Genomic DNA, 19,374 nt, shown 5'->3' with positions numbered 1-19,374 from the left:
ACCTTCACCTTCATTTTCTCTTTGGTAAACCTTCACCTTCCACCTCCAAACTATGACCCACCAATGAATAGATTGGAACTCTTCGGCAATGGGGTGCTCCAAGTTTAGGCAAATGAAGGTAAAGGTTGAAGAAGATGGACCCTTGTTTTTATAAAATGTTGAAAAAAAAAATTGCACATAGGTTCAAATAATCCAAGCCTAGCTTTGGGACAAAAAATAACACATTTAAATTTTGTGAAGATGAAAAGTGTACCCAAAATTTTGCGGGGACGGATTTCAAACTTTTCGATATTTATAGCGATGAAAAACATATTTTAGCTAGTGAATAAATTATTGCTCAACATTGCTACACAATGAATTTCTTTAGTTCTGTTTCTCCATTAGGGGTGTAAGCAGATATGGGTTATTGATTGCATAGAGTTATCGACCTGAATTGAGTAAGCATTAATGCATCCTTAACTTTCAGGATCAAAGTAACTAGGGTTTTATTTATTAAAGTCACTTTAGATGGATTTTAAAAATATTTCAGATCTATTTACAATGTATCATTGGTTTTGACAAAAAAAAGTATTTGAAACTCATCTTCACCATTCTTATTGAAACTCCTTATCTTGAATATGATACGCTTGTTTTCCATCCCCATGGATAAATAGATAGATAGTGGATAGTGGAGTGTTGAAGTAAGACACAATTTTTATTTTAATAAAAAAATCTAACAAGAAATAGTTTTGTTTGATTCATTTAATAAAAAATTTAACTTATAAAAAGATTACGTTTTTAAAAAAATAACAAAATTAAATATTTTAACCTGTTGACTTAACCCAATCCAATCCGTTTACAAACAGATTGGTTTGGGTTAGGCTTCATTTTTTCTTCTTAGAAAACCGACCCAAATTAACCCATTTGAATTTGATTAGATTAAATCATACGTTTAATCAAACTCAACCCAATTCATTTACAAATAGATTGATTTGAGTTGTATTTCAATTTTTTCTTCTTAGAATATTAGTCTAAATTAATCCGATTAAATTTGATTAGATGGATCAAAGGTTTAACCAAATCCAACCCAACCCAAATAAACAGTTAGACTCTATTCTCCATTGTGCCTCTTCAACATTAACGGCAAAACGTGGGACATGCTACGTGCACCCAGCAACATTGCTGGTGCACCCAACAAATAGTGAATGGGCGAAATTGCCCTTATGCAATCCCATCTTCCGGAAGAACCTTCTTCCGGAAGTTCTTTTTAAATGAATTTTGTTTAAAATGAAATTTTTTTCTAATAAATTAATTACGTTATAAAATAAATAATATTATTATACATAAATTATTAGTATACATAATTATGACTAACATTTGTAATTCATATTTTATGTGCATGTAAATTTGAATAATAAATTTTGTGACAATTGAGTATAATTTGAATCATACAAATTACTTAATTCGTATATTTTTCAAAAAATATAAAATATTTACTATGATAATATTTTATTTGTATTACAAAACTTAATATATAATAAATAAATAATTTTAATTTTATAACAACGTGAAGTAGATAAAGATTTCATTTTATAATAATAACCAGAATTAAAATAATATTTAATGCATATTTAATGACGATTTTGTCCCTGTGTTGTTTTCTTTAAATTTACTGCACTACTTTTCCATTTTACACCTTTTTGCTTTCACTTTCATCTCGGTGTTCTTCGTATTCCTTTTCCGTAAAAAGCTTTCAAAGTTTTGGTGGTTCCGTTTGTGTGTTTGAAGTAGCCGTTCAGTGAAGGTTAAATATTGGTGATACACATTTTGTCGTTGTTGTTGGTATTCGGTTGTAGTTGTTGTTCCTATTTCGTCGGAGGTATGCATTTATTGGTTTTTTTGTGTTTTTGTGTGTAGATTTGTTAGAGAAGGTGAACAGTAAAATGGTAAAAACTTTTTCCGGAAGAAAAACTCTGAACTTCCGGAAGAAGGTGTTCCGGGAGAAGAACTGTCAACTTCCGGAAGGAACTTCCGGAAGAAGTTCTTCCGGAATATTAATTTTTTAAATTCTTTTGGAATTCTGTTTTAAAATTAGTGAAAAAATTTATATATATATATATATATATATATATATATATATATGAAATTTATAATTTATAATTTATAATATTTGTATTTAAAATTTTTGAAATTGTGGATAATTGGTTTAATTAGGTATAATGGTTTTGGTATAATATTAAATGATTTAGGTAAAATAATTGTATTTTGTTGTAGTAGAAAAATGTTTTATTAGTTGTTAATTACAGTGTTTAGTTTAAGTAAATAATGTAGTTATAAATTTTGAATGTATTTGTATTAGTTCTTAATATGTTTGTTAGTTAATATGTAGTCAATTTTTAGATGTGGTTATATGGTAATTTGAATGTACTTGTGTATGATACATAATTTAATAATATGTCGTTAAGATGGACGAAGATCAATGGACGTATGACTATACGATGTCACAAGAAGTTCATATGGATTATGATTATGATAATGAAGAAGAATGTGGTGTGAATGAACCACATGTTGATTGTTCGAATGCTTTTAATACGTCTCAGGTAATCATGTTGATTAGTTTGAGTCATTTGGTTGAATTGATGTTTTTTTATAAAAATTAATATGTTGGGGTTGCGTTGAAGGTATTTGGTACTCGAGATGATGTTTTGCAGTGGGCTCGAACAGTTGCCCATGAAAATGGATTTGTTGTATTGATTATGAAGTCTGACACAGATACCGGTAGCAGAGGAAGAAGTTCATTTGTCTTAATTGGGTGTGAAAGGAGTGGTATGTACAAGTGTAGAAATAAAGAATTCGTTAGAAGAGACACTGAGAGTAGGAAATGTGGTTGTCCCTTCAGGCTTCGTGGGAAACCAGTGCATGGAGGGGAAGGTTGGATGATGAAGTTGATCTGTGGGATTCACAATCATGAATTGGCCAAGTCCTTAGTTGGACATCCATACGCTGGGCGATTGACTAAGGATGTAAAGAAAATTATTGTTGATATGACAAAGTCGATGGTGAAACCAAAAAATATCTTGCTAACGTTGAAGGAGTACAATGCCAACAGTTGCACCACGATCAAGCAAATTTACAATGCAAGAAGTGCATATCGTTCTTCAATAAGAGGAGCTGATACCGAAATGCAACATCTGATGAAGCTTCTCAAACGTGATCAATACATTCATTGGCATAGATTGAAGGATGAAGCTGTGGTGCATGATCTGTTTTGGTGTCACCCAGACGCAGTAAAATTATGCAATGCATGTCATCTGGTGTTTTTTATAGATAGTACCTACAAAACAAACAGGTATAGATTCCCACTACTTGACTTTGTTGGGGTGACACCAACGATGATGACATTCTCTGCTGGGTTTGCATATCTGGAGGTTGAGCGTGTTAATAATATTGTATGGACTTTGGAATGATTTCGAGGTCTATTTTTAAGAAACGATCGCCTCCCTGTTGTTATTGTCACTGACAGAGACCTAGCACTGATGAATGCAGTGAAAACTGTGTTCCCGGAGTGTACAAATTTGTTGTGCAGGTTTCATATCGATAAGAATGTGAAGGCAAAGTGAAAATCTTTAATCGGTCAAAAAAATGCCTGGAACTATGTAATGGATAACTGGGGTACTTTGGTTGATTGTCCGTCCAAACACCAGTTCGCTGAGTACCTTCAGAAGTTTCAAATTGCTTGTTCGCCTTGGCCGATGTTTGTTGACTATGTTAACGGCACATGGATTATCCCCCACAAGGAAAAATTTATTACAGCATGGACGAATAAGGTCATGCACCTAGGCAACACAACAACAAATAGGTATTAAGAACTTATTTTTTTTGTTAGTAAGGATTATTAATAAATGGTATTTAATTGTTGTATATTTTTCATGTTTGTTGTGTATTTTAAATGTAGGGTTGAATCAGCTCATTGGGCTCTAAAAAGAGTATTAGAAAATAGCCTTAGAGACATGTGTAGTGTTTGGGATGCCATGAACAACATGATCACGCTGCAACACGTTGAAATTAAAGCATCCTTTGAAACCAGTACGCATGTGGTTGGACATGTATTTAAAAAAATCTTATACAAGAGGCTTCTTGGGATGATTTCAAGGGACGCTTTAAATGAGATTGCTTCTGAGGTTGAGTGTCTACGTTATCTCGACAACAATTCCTCTTCTTGTGGTTGTGTGATGAGAAGCACACACGGTCTTCCTTGTGCATGTGAGCTTTCTAGGTATACTGCTGGCAGCATCCCAGTGGAGTCAGTCCAAATTTTCTGGAGGAGACTTTGCTTTTTAGACCAAGGGTTATGTGAGGCTGAAGTCAACATCAAGGAAGAGATTGAGACCATATCTAAAAGGTTTGAGGAACTTGATGTGTGTGGCAAAGTAACTCTAAAGAGTAAACTTCGAGATATTGCATACCCTGATCATAACTCTATGTGCCCTCCTCCATCAAAGGTCAACACTAAAGGTGCACCGAAGAAACCGATGAAAAGAAGTTAAAGATCCACAAAGCGTGATCCGTCTTATTGGGAGTATGTTGATGCTTTTCATTCTGTTCAAAACAGCAACTCTTCGGTCAAACGTAGTGCATCATGTTCTGAACCGCCTCAGCCAACAAGGATTATCCCGATGTTGGATCAATTTGCACCATACAAGGTTTCATTCGTGACATTGTGGATGTGAAAGCGGACGGTAAATGTGGATATCGGTCCATTGCCGCTTTATTAGGTATGGGAGAAGATTCGTGGCCGTTAGTGTGTGACGAATTGATTAAAGAACTGGCAGATGGTCGCATGAGTACATCAACCTCTTCGGTGGCACAGAGAGATTTGAACAATTAAAGTTGTCCCTACTTGTTGATGGGTTTTCCAAGGTATGTTTTTAGGTTATTTTTTTTTAAGAACAAACTTTAAATAACTTACATGTGTCTGTTTGCTTGATTCAGGTTAGTGTGGATAAGTGGATGAATATGACAGAGATGGGATGTGTGATTGCATCACGGTATAACGTAATCCTTGTATCGTTGTCCCGACAACAAAGCATGACATTTTTTCCTCTTAGAAGTCAACCACCACCCGATTCTTCTGGGCACCACATGATATGTGTCGGTCACGTGTTTGGAAATCATTTTGTTCAGGTACATTGAAGATAGTTAGTATAACAATTATGCAATGACTTCCCTGGTTCATTTGAGTTAATAATGTTTGTTCATGTACAACAGGTTTATTTGAAAGACCATTGTCCTTTACCGCCTCTAGCGTTGTTGTGGTCAAGCAATTGTTATTCTCAGGCAAAGTAGTGGACAACTCCATATATTAGTAGAATGCAGCAGTACACAAGCTTCATGTCATTCAAAAGACACTATGTCGACCTAAATGAAGACTAAACATGCATTGTTTATGTAATTGTATTCATTATGCAATATAATTTGTCGTAAGCCATTAATAACCAATTAATATTATTAAGTACTCGTTTCGTTAAGAAAAAAATTAGTTGGTCCAACAAAAATAAATTACGCGTGTATGATACATCGTTGTCATAATTGACAATACATAATGACATGCATGCATATTAAAGTTTGAGCGCGACACCACATTAACTAACTTGACTACACATTCTAAAGGAAACATAAACACGAAACATGTTCACGCATGTCTATTTTTTTGTAAAAAAAGTGAAGCAATCTGTTGGTGAGAACCATGTATATATATGAGACACAACTAATAAATCACACGCTATCTTGCTTTCACATAGTTTCCCAATTGATACACAAAGTATGGCATTTTTAGGAGAAACTAGCAGTCAGACGATTGTCAACTCAAGGTTGGGTTTCATTTTTCCAAATGGATCGATTATTCACAATGATATTGGGGTTTACTTCCAAATTTCGACTCTGGTGCCCATTCGAGTACCAAATAGCTGTGATTTTGCAAGCCTAAAAATCAGAATATACAATACCCTTCAACTATCCGACAAACAATTTTTGGATGAAATTCACTACCGACAGCCATTCACCCATACAGGTAACCAAATTCACTTTCAGTGTATGAAATTGATAAATGATGACGATGTCAACACAATGTTAATGTGTAATGATAAATTTTTCGTGTATTGGTCCGATTGAGTTATTATGCACCGTTAGAAGAACACCAGATGGAGTAATAAACTTACTTCAACGCACTATGCCCCGTACTCATGACGCGATCCTGTATTACAACGGGAAATGGAACATGCCACTCCAGAACAAATTTGTTGGATACCTATTCACAGGAAAAAATCCAAAGAAATTTCAAATTCCTTCAAGATGTACCATCGATGAACTGAAGGATTTAATAAAGCAAGTTGCACCTAAAGGGATTCCCCCTCTTGGAATTCACGAATCACAAACGGTAAGACAATTGTATTTTCGCCAACCAAGTCGCTTTGAGTACTCAGATAAACTTATAAAATATGAAATTAATGAGCTGAAGACCAACAATGAAGTGCTGAAGGTGTTAGTATAATCTAACTACTGGAAAAAATATGGGCCAATAGAAATTTTAGTTGTCTTTACTAAATATGTTATGGAATTCGAAGACGAGGTGATTGCGACATCGCTAAACGACTGGATGCAATGTTTATTTTTTTGCTTTTCATGTAACTTTTATCTGTTTACGGCGTGTTTAAATTCCATAATAAAGTTGAATGTGTTGTTTGAATGGTCCAAATATAATTTATTTTAATTGTTTGACCTTTAGACCTTAGGCATACTTAGAAGGGTCTGATTCCTATTTTTTCAACTTTGTGCCTCTTTTTTGAGGTGTTATTTGATGGAACTGGGGTACGACATTAATTTTTTTGGGTTCTTGGACGTCCAAACATGAGAAATAGCGCCCCTCCAATGTCTTAGGCAACTCGCACATAATCCAAAAAAAACCCCAAACATGAGTACTTAAACATGTAAAAAGGGTCTCATTCCTATTTTTTCAATTTTGTGCCTCTTTTTTGAGGTGTTATTCGATGGAACTGGGGTACGACATTAATTTTTTTGGGTTCTTTGACGTCCAAATATGAGAAATAGCGCCCCTCCAATGTCTTAGGCGACTCGCACATAATCCAAAAAAAAACCCCAAACATGGGTACTTAAATATGTAAAAAGGGTCTGATTCCTATTTTTTCAATTTTGTACCTCTTTTTTGAGGTCTTATTCGATGAAACCGGGGTATGACATTAATTTTTTTGGGTTCTTTGACGTCCAAACAACCTTATACAAGAGGTTTAAATATCATTTACATAAATACAACATATCATTTACATCATTTTACTTTAAAAGTTCTTTCCGGCTTAAGTATCATTTTCATCTTTTTACTTTAAAAGACAAACAATTACTTATCTTATTTTTAAAAATTTATAATTTTAATGTCATTCTTGTGAACGAAAGTCATGATTTTAGCTTCACTTTTTTTTATCAAAAATTCTTAAGAGTCCAAAACTTCGCTTAAGGACCAGGATCGGAATCAGAATCGATAAGTCAGTTAATATCATAAAATAATATACAATGCAAAACAAGTAAACTATATTAAACAAAAAAGTGTAACGAATACAAAAAATTATGTTGACTACAAAACATAAAAACAATAATCAATGGTCTGTGCGTTGTCTCTGTCGAGCCCTGACACTTCCATCTGCACTGGCACCCCCTGGCGATCGTGAGACAATCTTGCATAATATCATGTAACTCTGTGCCTGCAGTGACCATCCTAATGTTGAGCACACACTTAAACCTTTCTGGGATTGCCTCATAGCCTTCGTAATCATCCTGTGATAGTCATGAAAAACATTTATTTCAAAATTTAAAATAAATAACAATTCATCAAACATTAAACGCGTAAATAATCTTACCACTGCATGTCGAGGGGGGTCAAATTGATGCAAGCTCCATTGGAGCTTGTAGGCCTAGGATCTTCTTCATCAATGGATTCCTTTGCTTCTTGGAATATGAATGGCAGCGGAATGGAGAAGGAAGAGGGAGAGGAGACTCCACTTCAAGGAGAAGATGAGTCTAGAAGAAGCTCACCACCATAGGAGGCCATGGATAAGAGCTTGGAGGAAGAAGGAGATGAATGAAGGGAGAGGGAGAGAAGAGCACGAAATTTTGTGCTCAAAAGGAGCTCTGAAATCTGAAGTTAATATTCAAATGATCAAAGTTGAAAAAAATGCACACACATGACCTCTATTTATAGCCTAAGTGTCACACAAAATTGGAGGGAAATTCAAATTTCACTTGAATTTGAAATTGAATTTGTGGAGCCAAACTTTGGAGCCAAAATTTCACTAATTATGATTAGTGAATTTTAGTTATGGTTCAGCCCACTAATCCAAGATCAATTCCAAGATTCTCCACTAAGTGTGCTTAGGTGTCATGAGGCATGAAAAGCATGAAGGACATGCACAAAGTGTGACAATATGATGTGGCAATGGGGTGTAGTAAGCAAATGCTCACCTCCCCCTCTAAAATTTAATTTGATTGGGCTTCTACCAATTCAATTAAATTTATTTCCAACCACACACATCAAATATCCACTTAGTGCATGTGAAATTACAAAACTACCCCTAATACAAAAACTAGTCTAGGTGCCCAAAAATACAAGGGCTGAAAAATCCTATATTTCTAGGGTACCCTACCTACAATATGGAGCCCTAAATACAAGGACCAAATATAATGACATTCTAGTCTAATATGTACAAAGATAAATGGACCCAACCTTGGCCCATGGGCTCAGAAATCTACCCTAAGGTTCATGAGAACCCTAGGGCCTTCTTCAGCAGCTCTAGCCCAATCTTCTTGGAGCCTCTTGCTCATGGTTCTAGTGATTGGTCCCTTCCTAGGGAGGATTGCATCACAAATGCCACTGGAACCTGTGGGATGGTCGGCTGCATGTAGTCCTCATGGTCTGGGGCAGGTACATGTCTGGGCTGGTCACCTGCTTGGGTCGGTATCATGAATGGGTGAGATATCTAGAAAAACCACTCCATGTAATCCGCAAATACCTACCCAGGCACTACACAAAGCTCACCCATAGCTAGTACGTGGTCTGCGAAATGCATCCACATGTCATCTATATCATCATATGACAACGAAGCGCTAACAGGCGGCGAAGGGATGCTCTGAATGTAACCAAACTGTCGTAGCACCCTCTTTGGTCGAACTGTGACCACCATAGGATCCCATCTCAGCTGACCCTGGAACGATGAAATCAGCTCAAACCCCCTAACCCCTCGATGCTCACTGTAAGGCAACCAACACACATCTGTGACCGTCAAAGCATCACAACATGCCCGGTACGACGCTCCTGTAATTCCTTTCATATGCGCCTTTGTCGTCAGCCACCGGGAAGCATGTGGGGACGTCTCCTCGTACGTATTATCTGTGACGCACTGATGCACACTTGGAAAGTGCTCATAGATCCAGCACTACAAAAAAAATGAGGTTAACATAACATAAAAACATGTTTAAATCATAATCCAATGTAACATATTTAAAAACACAAAATTTACCTGTAATAAAGTCAGGTACCCCTCAATCTGTCGTGTTGTGGTCCTAGAAGCTTCATCTAACTGGCCATACACATGAACCAGCACGGCAACTCCTCAGGCATAAACACCACTCTGACCCAAGTCACGAAAAGCCTCTAGATGCACCACATGAACATATGTTGCACTCTTCTTAGAAGAAAGAGTGCAACCCACCAGGTGCAGTAGATAAGCACGAGCTGCTACAATCCATCGTCGTGCCTGACATCTTATCTCATAGATGTCTTGAACCCATCCCAGCCATACATATGCCCCGCGTGATCATGTTGTCTCGGCTCTAGCCTCCTCAGCAGACACCTCAAGCAACTCTATCAACAAAAATACCGCCTCGTCCACTGAAAGAGCATGAAAGCTGTGGAAGGCGCCACTGATAGGCAGATGGAGGAGTGACAAAACATCATCCAGTGTGATCGTCAACTCTCCTACTGAAAGGTGGAAGGTACTGGTCTCCCTGTGCCACCTCTCCACAAATGCGGATATAAGTTCAGGATCGTCGGTTACAACTGAACACCCGATCAATGGACTTAATCATGTGGCATCAACCAGTCCTTCAATCTCAGGCACTGGCCTCCCAATTAACATCACCTTCCTCCCGTGGGACACCAACTTCAACTTAGGACGTTCCTGAATTGAAGTACAAAGCATTCCAAATATACAAATATAAAAAAAAATTATTGACAAACAAATCAACAATAAGAAATAATTAACAAATTATATACTTGTCCACTCCAAATGGCATTTGCAACATGGTCTACAAATGAAGTCAGCACTGATGGGTCACGTGGCCCTCCTCGGAATCTCTCAGCATCATCAGCATGTGACCCCTCAGCACCATCACGACCTAAGTCCTCTGCAACAATCGCCTGTATGTCCATAGTCATCTCAGGTGCATCCTCAGCCATATGAGGGACATCCTCAGTCATGTGAGGAACATCCTCAGTCATTTGTTGAACCCGTTGCCTACGGGCTGATGCAGTAGGCTTACGCCTCTGCGGAACATCAACTGCATCATCCTCATCCTGTCTATCTCTGCCTATAACCCTACCTATAGTACGACCTAAACCTCGTGTTCTAACCATGATCTGCAAATCATGTAGAACACGTATTTTTTTGGGTCAAATAAACTATTCATATAATTATTTCAAAACATACACAACTTTCTTTATAAAAATAAAACAAGTTCATTTATAAAAAAATAAGACTAATTTGAAAAAAATTATTTCAAAACACACACAACATAATTTATAAAAAAATAAACAACTTCATTTATAAAAAAAAAACATAACTAATGTAAAAATAATTAATTAGTAAACATCCACAACTTAATTTATAAAAAAAACAACTTCATATATAAACAAAAAAACACAACTAATTTAAAAATAAATAATTAGTAAACATACACAACTAAAATTATATATAAAAATAAAACAAAACTAATTAAAAAAATTTCAAAACATACACAACTTAATTTATAAAAATAACCAACTTCATTTATAAAAATAAGACTATTTTAAAAAAAACAAATTCCAAAACACACACAACTTAATTTATAAAAATAAACAACTTCATTTATAAAAAAAAACCACAACTAATTTAAAAATAAATAATTAGTAAACATACACAACTTAATTTATAAAAAAAACAACTTCATATATAAACAAAAAAACACAACTAATTTAAAAATAAATAATTAGTAAACATACACAACTAAAATTATATATAAAAATAAAACAAAACTAATTAAAAAAATTTCAAAACATACACAACTTAATTTATAAAATTAACCAACTTCATTTATAAAAATAAGACTATTTTAAAAAAAACAAATTCCAAAACACACACAACTTAATTTATAAAAATAAACAACTTCATTTATAAAAAAAAACCACAACTAATTTAAAAATAAATAATTAGTAAACATACACAACTAAAATTATATAAAAAAACAAAACTAATTAAAAAAATTCAAAACATACACAACTTAATTTATAAAAATAACCAACTTCATTTATAAAAAAAAAAGACTATTTAAAAAAAATTCCAAAACACACAACTTAATTTATAAAAATAAACAACTTCATTTATAAACAAAAAAACACAACTAATTTAAAAATAAATAATTTGTAAACATACACAACTAAAATTATATAAAAAATAAACAAAACTAAAAAAAAAATTCAAAACTTACACAACTTAATTTATAAAAATAACCAACTTCATTTATTAAAAAAAACACTATTTAAAAAAAAAATTCCAAAACACACACAACTTAATTTATAAAAATAAACAACTTCATTTATAAACAAAAACACAAATAATTTAAAAATAAATAATTAGTAAACATACACAACTTAAATTATAAAAAAAGCAACTTCATTTGTCAAAAAAACCAAACCTAATTTTTTTAAAAAAATAGATTCTAAAACATACACTACTTAATTTATAAAAATAAAATAAAAACTTCATTTATTAAAAAAACAAAACAAAATTCTTTAAAAAAAAATTCCTACTTCCGGAAGAACCTTATTCCAAAAAATTTCTGGAAGAAGTTGTTATGGAAGGTTCTTCCAAAAGAACCAAATGGTCATCTGGAAGAACCTTCTTTCGAAAAGTTTCTGGAACAACTTCTTCCATAAAGTTTCCGGAACAACTTCTTCCAGAAAGTTTCCGAAATAAGGTTCTTCTGAATGACCATTTGGTTCTTCCGGAAGAACCTTCTTCCGGAGAAACTTCCGGAACAACTTCTTTCGAAACTCTCGGAAGAAGTGGTTCTTCTGGAAAGTTTCTAGAAGACAGTTCTTCCGGAATAACCAAACGTTCCAGGTTCGTGTTTTTCCCATTTTTTCCGACGACGATGTCTTCTATCCTAAGGTTCCACTATCCTAGGCTAAATGCTACAGGACCATTGGACATTAAAGGGGAGGGGAGTTAGGGGAGACTAACCTCGACGGCAAAAACACAACAACGGCGGCTGATCGGAAATGACAGCAGGAAGGCGCGGGGGTGGGGAAGAAGAAGAAGCAGAAGAAGAAAAGAAAGAAGCCAAAAAGGTGGGGGAGGGAGGGAGCTGAGCTTTTTTTAAATTTTAATTAAAGGGCAAAATGGCCCATTCACTAAATTGTTGTGTGCACCAGCAATATTGCTGGGTGCACCTAGCATGTCCCACCAAACGTCCCTGTCTCTTGCAAAATACATGAGGGCCCAGGCCCACGCAGGAGAAAGACTCATCTTCAATACCGGAAGGATAAGAAAGACATAAGGGTTTTGTAAATACCATTAGTCCATTAGAGACCCTCCGGTGATATTCATAAAACTTCTGTGTCTTTCTCTCTTTTAATGGACACCTCCAAAGTATATTTTCTTCCTCAATTAAGTACCACACACTATCTCTCTACTGGAGTTGTTATGCGTCACTTTACAACACCTATATTCCTCATCACACTGGTACAAGATTTTCTTTATTTCGTTTCTGTGAAATCAATCACCGAAGATATTGAAGTTTTTATTGGAGTGTGGTTGTTCATTTTGAACTTTGTATAGATCTGTCATATTCAAATTGGTATAGATCTGTTCATTTGAAGTTTTAAGGTTAAAATTTAAAATATGTTTTTCATCTTAAAAGGTAGGTTAAATTATTGTTTAAGTCTTTTAATTTATTTTTAATGTTTAATTAGATTCTTTAATAAATTGGATCTTTTAATTATTTAAAATAATTCAATTAAGTCATTTTCGTCGATTAAGTATCAATATCACTGACATGACATATTTGATTTACATTGTTAATGTTAACAGACTTCACCAACAACAAATGTCACATAGATGATTTGTTAACAACATTTATATTTAATTTACATAAAGAACTCAATTAAATCATATTTAAAATAATTAGAATACTCAATTGAACCACTTAATAATTAGAGGACCTAATTGAATATTAAAAATAAATTAAAAAATCTAATCATTAATTTAACTTAAAAATATAAAAATATTCAGAATTTGTCTTTGTAAAAAATTTAGTATTTTTTTTATTCTCATAAAATTGAAACTTGTTACTTCTTGGTTTGAATACAAGTTCAAGTAAATTCAAATCTACGATTATGATTTTTATGTTGATCATGCATATAATTGATGTAAAAAGGTAGATTCAAATATCTAATCTTCCTCAAGCCCAAAAAATGATAAATTATAATTTTATGAGATGAAAAAATGGACAAATTTTTTTACAAGAAATAAATTTCAAATATTTTGATGTTTATGAGAACAAAAAATACAGTTTAATCAAGTTTTAATTGGGAAGGAGAGACATCATTTTGAGGGCGTCATCAATGAGATCGAACGCAAAGGAAATTTATTGGAAAAACTCTTGAAGAAAAGTATTGAACAGAGATGCACGTCTAGGAGACGCTCCACCTCATTCATGAAAATGGGCATGGATGTTGCGCCATTGCGATAGTGTCTCGTTGGTGATAGTAACATAGCATATCAACCCTCAGTTACAAACAGACCCAAGAGAGTGAATAGGAAGCCAACATACCTACGGGACTTCGTATGAGTGCTTACAGGCCCGCGACCTCAGTCAATGACTCGCGTTTGACTTGAAGAACCTTCCAGAATTCCAGAATCCGTAAAAGCTTATCTCTCAGATTTATCTTCTTCTCTTTCCCTTCTCTTTAGCTTAGGACTGTATCAGTTGGCGTGCTGGGGTTGTTGAAGTAAAGGGACGAACATAGGCGGTTTCAAGGCCCGGCTACCCTGGGCAATTGCCCAGGCTCTGGCCCAAATTCATTTGGTAAAAAAAAAAAGGTAAAAATTAAAAGAAAAATATTAAAGAAAGGGCAAGAAATTGAAAGGGCAAAACAATTGTAAGAGTTAAAAATTAAAAGGGCAAAAATATAGGTAACAGAAACAAAAGAAGTAAAGCTTCGTCACCGCAGCAACACTGTAGAAACCTTAAAGCTTCCGCCATCGACACCCACTGGTTCTTTTCCGACTACCGCCTTCCCCTTTTTTTCGGTTAGTAATTGTTTAATTTCAACTGATTGGGTTTATTTGCACCGCCTAGTAGTAGCAGACACAGAGAAGAAGAAAAATTTGGGTTTGTCTTTGAAAGGTTAAATATTTTATGTTATATAGAAGTACTAACATTGTGAAAATGGGTCCCATATTTTTCAAGTTTATCTAAAATCTCATATGGTGAAATTATAATATTGTATCATACTGATAACTTCAATAAATTTCATTATAAAAAATATTTACTTTACAATATATTTTGTCATTTTGTGTGCTGCTAAGTGTCAGATTAAGCTACTACACAGCAAGATTCATTGGTTATAAAAGTTTTATTGATAAGTCAAACTAAAGTGTGTATCTAGTAATATTATAAGCATATAGTATTATTTATAATAGCAGTAAAAAGATCTTTTACAGTGGAATCATACCACTTGTAAATTTGTTTATTGATAGATAAATTATCTACAATAAAGGTTTCTTTTGGTTATCTAATTTTATTAGTTTCTATAATGGTGTTTAATTGAATATAATATAATGCTTGTTCCTACTCTTTATAAATCATAAGAGATTACTTTTATTTTGAAAAACTATTCTTATTTAAATTTTGATTCTTATGATTTTAATTGTTAATTGAGTATTAACTTAAGATCATTTAATTTCAGAGATGAGGAGATTTTTGGTTGATAGAGCAAGTATTGAGAATGTGAATGTTGTACAACAAGAAGCCGAATTAGAACCGCCACCTAATGTGGTTAATGAGTTTAACCCAAATGAGATTGTGCGTGATCCAGGTCATAGGAAACAAATTAATGAGTATGCTCCGGATATTCAAGATCAAGTGAGGAGGGCATATATATTGAAGGGTCCAATGCAACCACATTTGCCAAGCTTTCCTCGTACTCCATTTGGAAGTGTTTCTAGAGCATTTAGTAAATCATGGTATAAGAATTACACATGGTTAGAATACAGTGAGATCAAGGATGCAGCTTATTGTTTTTATTGCTTTCTCTTTAAGCAACCCGGGAGGGCCGAACACTTTGGTTTTGAAGTCTTCACTAAAAGCGGATATAGAGATTGGAAGCATGCATCTCAAGGCTTGAAAGATCATGTTGGTAGTCATAATAGTATAATCATCGTAGTGCTTGACACATGAGTTGTATAAGATTCGTTTGACTTGTTCTTTAGATTGTTCAAGATATCTCATAGCACAAGGCATGGCTTTCCGTGGCCATGATGAATCCTCTACTTCGCTAAATAAGGGCAATTTTAGAGAGATGGTAGATTGGGTAAAATCTCAGAATGAACAAGTGAGGGATGCTTTTGACCGTGGTGGAAAAAATTGCACAATGACTTGCGGTGACATTCAAAAGGAGCTTGCAACGTGTTGTGCACATGAAGTTACCAAGGTGATTATGGAAGAGCTTGGTGATAGACAATTCTCCGTGCTTATTGACGAGTCATGTGATATATCCGTCATAGAGCAAATGGCGGTGATGTTGAGGTTAGTAGTTGTATTTTCCAATTTCCAATTTTCATTACCTATTATTCTCTATGCCGCCAAGTAAACTGGTTGAATTTGTTTTAGGTTTTTGAATGACAAAGGGAATGTTGTGGAACGATTTATTGCTCTACATCATGTCACAGATACTTCATCTAAGTCATTAAAGGATGCTCTTTATGGTATTCTTGATAAGTACACATTATCTATTTCAAGGATACGAGGGCAAGGATATGATGGAGCTTCAAATATGAGAGGTGAATTTAATGGTTTGCAAAGAAAAATTCTAGATGAAAATCCTTATGCTTTCTATGTCCATTGTTATGCTCACCGTTTGCAATTGGTTGTTGTGTCTGTTACTAGTAGTTGCTCATCTATTCATGATTTCTTTGAGTACATCACCTTGATTGTGAATACAACAAGTGCATCTTGTAAGAGGAGGGATGCTTTGACAGAGGCACAACACAAAGATATTTTAAATAAACTTGAGAGTGGTGAGATATCTAGAGGAAGGGGCTTACACCAATCATCTAGTCTCACTAGACCCGGGGATACTAGATGAGGTTCACATCATACTACATTGCTTCGTTTGGATCAAATGTGGTCCTCCGTGTTAAAGGTGCTTAGTATGGTCGATGAAGATGGACGTGGACCATCTCAAGCAGCAGGTTTGATAGAAAAAATGGAGAGCTTTAAATTTGCTTTTATTTTGAGGTTAATGTTAAAGTTGTTTGGTATCACAAACGAGCTTTCAAATATATTGCAAAGAAAAGATCTTAATATTGTGAATGCCATGGAATTAGTTGATGTTGTCAAAGCTCGGTTGGGCACAATGAGAGAGAGTGGCTGGAATAATTTTTTTGCCGATGTCCAAGGATTTTGTGTTGCTAAAAGTATTCTGGTACCAAATATGGATGACGAAATACCAGTTCGGGGTCGTTCAAGAGCAGAAGGGAGGACTATCACTAATCTTCATCATTACCGTGCAGAGATTTTTTATGTTGCTATTGATAAAATATGTGTGGAGATGGATCACCGCTTTAGTGAAGGAAGTAACATTATACTTGATTGCTTCTCATGTCTTGACCCCAAGAACTCTTTCTCCAAGTTTGATGTTGATAAGCTTGCTCGTCTTGCTGATATTTATCATGCAGACTTTTCTGATGATGACCGAGGAACAATTAGGGATCAACTTGAAACTTATGTGCTTCAAGTGAGAAGAAATGCTTCTTTTTCCACTTGTGAAGATGTTCAAAGTTTGGCTATGAAGATGGTTCAAACTGAGAAACATTTGGTATTTCCATTGGTTTATAAACTTATTGAGCTAGCTTTGATATTGCCGGTGTCGACAGCATCCGTTGGAAGAGCTTTTTCAGCAATGAAGATTATCAAGTCTAAATTGCGCAATAAGATCAACGATGTGTGGTTCAATGACTTGATGGTATGTTACACCGAGCGGGAGATATTCAAGTCACTTGATGATATTGATATTATTCGAACATTTACCCCAAAGAAGTCTCGGAAAGGACACTTGCCTCGTAATTTTATTTAACCCGCTATTGTAAGATTATGTTTATCTCTTTTATTTTAAACTATATTTTTGTTGACAAAATGACGAGTCTCTTTTATTTTGATTGATTACTATTTACATATTATATACAATGTGAATTTGTTATCTTTAAATTTTTGCCCAGGCTTTATACTTTTTCTGGCTCCGCCACTGGGGACGAATGAGACAAGTGGGAAACTTTCAGGATGCTAAAAGTTCAAAGAGTGTGATATAGGTGATGATATGTGTACATTTCAAAATGGGGCCAATTGCGGTGGAAATGAGAAAAAATATAAGAAAAATAATAATGAATGTTATAGGTGATGTAATAAAAAAAATATAGACAAAGAAAAAAAGGGGGTCAAAATGGGATGGAAGACAAAGATGATAGATGAATATACTTTTCTTCCATCACAACAAGGTCATGACAATTAATTGGCAACTGACTTATCTCATGACTTTTCTTCATGCATACCTAACTAGTTCCAAAAGTCCAGACATCCCAACGCAAGCCAAAACCCGAGACCCTCAAACCACTTACGAGTTTTACGCGAGATAAAAATAAAAGTGGGTAACAGCAACCACAGTATAAAATGCAAAATAAATAACAAAAATCCAAAACTTCAAAGTAATTTTATTTAGCAACAAGTTACTAATTTGAGGGATATTAAACTTGATCATCTTAAATAAGGTCTTAAGTTTGATCATTGTGAATGAGGAGGCGTAAATCTTAAAAATTGTACTTATTCTTTGAAAATGATGTATTTTTATAACTAAGTAATGCTAAATAAATAATTCTATTAAAAAATAAATATTTAAAAATAGATATAAAATTATTCTTTATTATAATCTTTTTTAATCAAACAAATAATTTCATAATTTTTAACTTATTATAGAATTGTTTAATACTTAATACATATGGTGATAGTGATTTCGATCAAAATATCTATAGATAATTATAAATATATCATATAATAGTTTGTAATATAGTTTCAAAGTAAATTTTAGAAAGATGTTTTCGATTTAAAAGTTAACCTTAATAATGATTAAATTTCCATAGTAATTATAATGATAAAACAGAAGTAGAGATTCGAAAAGTAAGGGTTTAAAAAAAATGAGATTAAAAAGTAAGAATTTCAAGAAGAAATAGATATTGTAAAAATAAAAGAGTTCAGACAAATGCACTGAAATAAAAAAAACATGAATGCATTGGTAGTGAAAATGAATACGTACACTATGACCTTGTGGTTAACTCCAATATATGATGTTATCGGTGTTTGAGGAATTAAGTTATAATTATTCAATCCACAAAAAATTAGTAGTCAAAAGTCTTGTTTATAAACTTCTAACACTAATAATCCAATTCTATGATTTCCATACGTATACAATAATATTTTTAAATACATAAATCTAATGTTATTTGATGACTTCACATAACTTTTTCCATAACCGCTCCAACTGATATTTTAAAATTTGAAATAATTTTACTTTTGAACACTTTAAACTCCACATAAAATAAAATCATCTAAAACATCAATTATTATCCAAATAAATTATTCGAAGACACATTCAACTTCTCCAATTTTAGTTCATATAAATGTTGTGTTCCGTGTCCATATTCCAGTAATTTTCATCTGCGACCAATCAAAAAGTCTACGTCGTCCATATATGTTCAACACAACTTTCACTATTCCGTGTCCATATTCCAGTAATTTTCA

At 33.9% G+C, this 19,374-nt stretch overlaps 1 protein-coding gene and 1 pseudogene across 1 annotated transcript; one reads left to right on the top strand and one right to left on the bottom strand.

Moving 5' to 3' along the window:
• Positions 1 to 8,914: 8,914 nt before the first annotated feature.
• On the bottom strand, positions 8,915 to 14,248 carry LOC114367476. Its single transcript, XM_028324665.1, has 4 exons — positions 14,134 to 14,248; positions 10,319 to 10,681; positions 9,564 to 10,223; positions 8,915 to 9,479 (listed from the first exon to the last, which is right to left on the bottom strand). The coding sequence occupies exons 2-3, from the start codon at positions 10,676 to 10,678 to the stop codon at positions 10,128 to 10,130; spliced, it is 456 nt and encodes a 151-aa protein (XP_028180466.1). The 5' UTR covers positions 10,679 to 10,681; positions 14,134 to 14,248; the 3' UTR covers positions 8,915 to 9,479; positions 9,564 to 10,127.
• A 1,018-nt stretch (positions 14,249 to 15,266) lies between these two features.
• Positions 15,267 to 17,743, top strand: LOC114367608 (annotated as a pseudogene).
• Positions 17,744 to 19,374: the final 1,631 nt, after the last annotated feature.

This window comes from Glycine soja, chromosome 9, assembly GCF_004193775.1.
Source record: "Glycine soja cultivar W05 chromosome 9, ASM419377v2, whole genome shotgun sequence".
Lineage (NCBI taxonomy): Eukaryota > Viridiplantae > Streptophyta > Magnoliopsida > Fabales > Fabaceae > Glycine > Glycine soja.
Note: the sequence above shows the minus strand (reverse complement) of the source record. Positions and strands in the feature narration are given on the sequence as shown.

What these genes read in the sequence shown, in the direction of transcription:
- LOC114367476 (XM_028324665.1), bottom strand. Translation starts at nt 10,678, where the DNA reads ATGGTTAGAACACGAGGTTTAGGTCGTACTATAGGTAGGGTTATAGGC. An exon ending in ATGCCATTTGGAGTGGACAA is followed by an intron (nt 10,224 to 10,318) that starts GTATATAATTTG and finishes ACTTCAATTCAG; the next exon opens with GAACGTCCTAAGTTGAAGTT.